Source organism: Plasmodium gonderi, assembly GCF_002157705.1.
Source record: "Plasmodium gonderi DNA, contig: Chr14, whole genome shotgun sequence".
Lineage (NCBI taxonomy): Eukaryota > Apicomplexa > Aconoidasida > Haemosporida > Plasmodiidae > Plasmodium > Plasmodium gonderi.
Genome location: NW_021628939.1, coordinates 3,290,723 through 3,293,582, shown reverse-complemented (window position 1 = coordinate 3,293,582; position 2,860 = coordinate 3,290,723). Strand labels below are relative to the sequence as shown.

The 2,860-nt window shown below is 21.4% G+C and overlaps 1 protein-coding gene across 1 annotated transcript; it reads left to right on the top strand.

Annotated features, from left to right (window-relative positions):
- Positions 1-607: 607 nt before the first annotated feature.
- On the top strand, positions 608-1,873 carry PGO_146970 (variable surface protein; the record flags this gene model as incomplete). Its single annotated transcript, XM_028690685.1, has 3 exons — positions 608-634; positions 874-1,524; positions 1,655-1,873. 3 exons carry the CDS (start codon positions 608-610, stop codon positions 1,871-1,873), a joined length of 897 nt encoding a protein of 298 aa, XP_028546486.1.
- Positions 1,874-2,860: the final 987 nt, after the last annotated feature.

Here is a 2,860-nt window from a genome sequence, read left to right as displayed (position 1 = left end):
ATAGCTCTTGACGGAATTAATATTGTCACATATATAAAAAAAGGAATTACATTATTTTCCTATGAATTACACAAAAACACATCATGCTAAATACAGTAATAAATATGTTAAAAAGTGGGATCATTAATTGTTGAAGCATAATATTTCTTATTTTAATCATGCAAATACTAAATAAACACCCCCCTGTTATGATAATACTATAAAAAGTGATAAATATACTTACTAGTTCTCATAAATACTAAAATATCACACCTAAACCCTGAAACCAAAAATATATACTCATAATTTCATAGTAATTATATCTATATATAGTTACTAATTTAAAAAACAGTAAGCACTTATAAAACTAACATTTTTTTTTTTTTTTAAATGCAATAGCTCTTTTATATAATTTCTAGACATAAACATAATATTAATAATGTTGATTAAAAAAGGATATCATATTTTTCGCATCATGTAATATATTTGTGTTTCTCATGTTCTTCTTATAATAAATAAAAAATAATATTTTATATAAAAAAAGATTAATACAATATTTTAATACGTAGAAATGTTATTTAAGAAAAAATTCGAAAATATTTATAAATATATTATAAAAATCTAATAAATGAGATTACACACTTTTTCTTATATTGTGGATCTTTATTTTAAAAGTAGATATTAACTATTTTCTAAAACTTCTTTGATCTATTTAATTTACTTGAAAACAGATAAAATGTTGCGCAAACTTGATATATCAGATGTATGTATACATAATTATAACATAAATTACTATAATTAAATATAATTATTCTACATTTCCAAAAAATATAATAGAACTGATCACAACATAATACATTTTTTTTCATACAATTTTTTTTTTCTTCTTAATAGTATCAACTTGTAGCGGATTTTATAACGTATGAGAATATTATGAATGGTGTGCAAATATATGCTCCTGACACAAATAAATATAATTGTTTGCATCTAAATTATCAAGATATTAAAGAATATGAATCCCAAATTAAGCCCGAGTGTGAGAAAATTATGTTTTATTTTGCAAAAATTTATAATAGTAGAAAGGATAAATATTTTGTACATAAAGGTTTAAAATATTTGTATTATTGGATATATGAACGAATTCTTGCCATGAAAAACTTCAATCATGTGGTAACAATTTATGACAGATTGTACAAAAATTTCATAACTTTTTGGAAGGAAAAAAATATATCCGAAATAGATATAGGAATTTTAACTGAAAGTGAACTGCGAAAAATTGCACTTTTATATAAAATGTATAAATGTATGAATAATAGGAAAAAATATATAGAAAAGCCAGAAGAAAAGGAATATTGTGATACTCTATCCTATTTTATAAGCCAGAATAAACCAAAATATAGCGATATTTCTAGACCTTGGTACTCACGTCAAACAGGAGACTCTTGCCCACCAGAAAAACCTTGTAAGTCCTCTCTTTCACGCCCTGTACTAGTAGCATTCTTCATAGCTATAATAATGTCACTTTTTCTATTTTATGTACTTAAGGTTAACAATAATGTATTATTTTATTTCTTTATAATATACATTACTTATAACAATTTAATTGGAAAAAAAAAAAAAATTAATCTAAAGTAAAAATATTTTTAATGCATATATTTTTTTTATTATGTATTAGTACACCTCATATGGTTCAAAAGTAATCTCTAAGCAAAAAAATAAAAGATACAATCGGGATTATATTTATGAAGAAGGATGGGATGCACATGAAATACCTCAAATATGCGACAATACTTATGAAACACCTCAAATGTACTACAATACGAATGAAACACCTGAAATACACTACAATATGTATGACGATTCGAGGCGTCGTATAATATATAATTCTTACTAATATTCGCACAAAATACATAATTCAAAATAAAAAAATTCTTCAAATATCCTATATGAATGTGCATACAAATTAAATAGACAGAAATACATTCAATATCCTATGCAATAACGAAGTAAAAAATATAGTGTAATTATATAAATATTTTTATTCTATAATATAGCAATATAAATAAAATTTAAAGTTGATACTCAAAATATTATTCTCTAACCACATGATAGGTGAATACCCATTATATTGTTAAATTTCCTTGTTAATTTATGGTAATTTAGTTGGAATTAGTAGGATATTCTCTTGTAATAAAACCCCATATATCATAAAATAAATGATGTCATATGCAAAGATAAGAAAACAAAAACAAGATAAAATTATTAATTATGATAATAATCGAGAATACATTTGTAAATCATTTGTATAAATGTCATGTTATTATGCGTATAATATTATCAAAATTTCAATTCAAACATAAACAAATGATAATAATTATTTATGATTTTTACTATAATTATCGTTATTTGTTTTTTCAATAAAATTATTTTGTTTCCTAATTTTTATTATAATAATAAATAATATGTCCTTACATATGTGTGCCATCATGCCATTGACAAAATCCATATTTCAACAGATTTATTTTTTTTAATTATCATTTCATTATATTTATATTTATTAGACTAAATTTACATTTAATTTTTCTGTGATGAATAATATTTAAAATTATTATGTTAATATGATGCTCTCATAAATATGAACATTAATTTTTACATTATGTAATAAAATAAAAATAAATATACATATCAATTTAATTCTATAAACTGATGTGAAATTATTATGTTATATATAGTATATTAATTATTTCTATCATACATGCAACATAATTTTAGTTTTTTATAATGTCATGTTGTTTTCTGTATATAAATATAAAAAAGAATATAATTTATAATATAATATTTTATATGTAACATAAATATATTATATTTTAATATACACTCA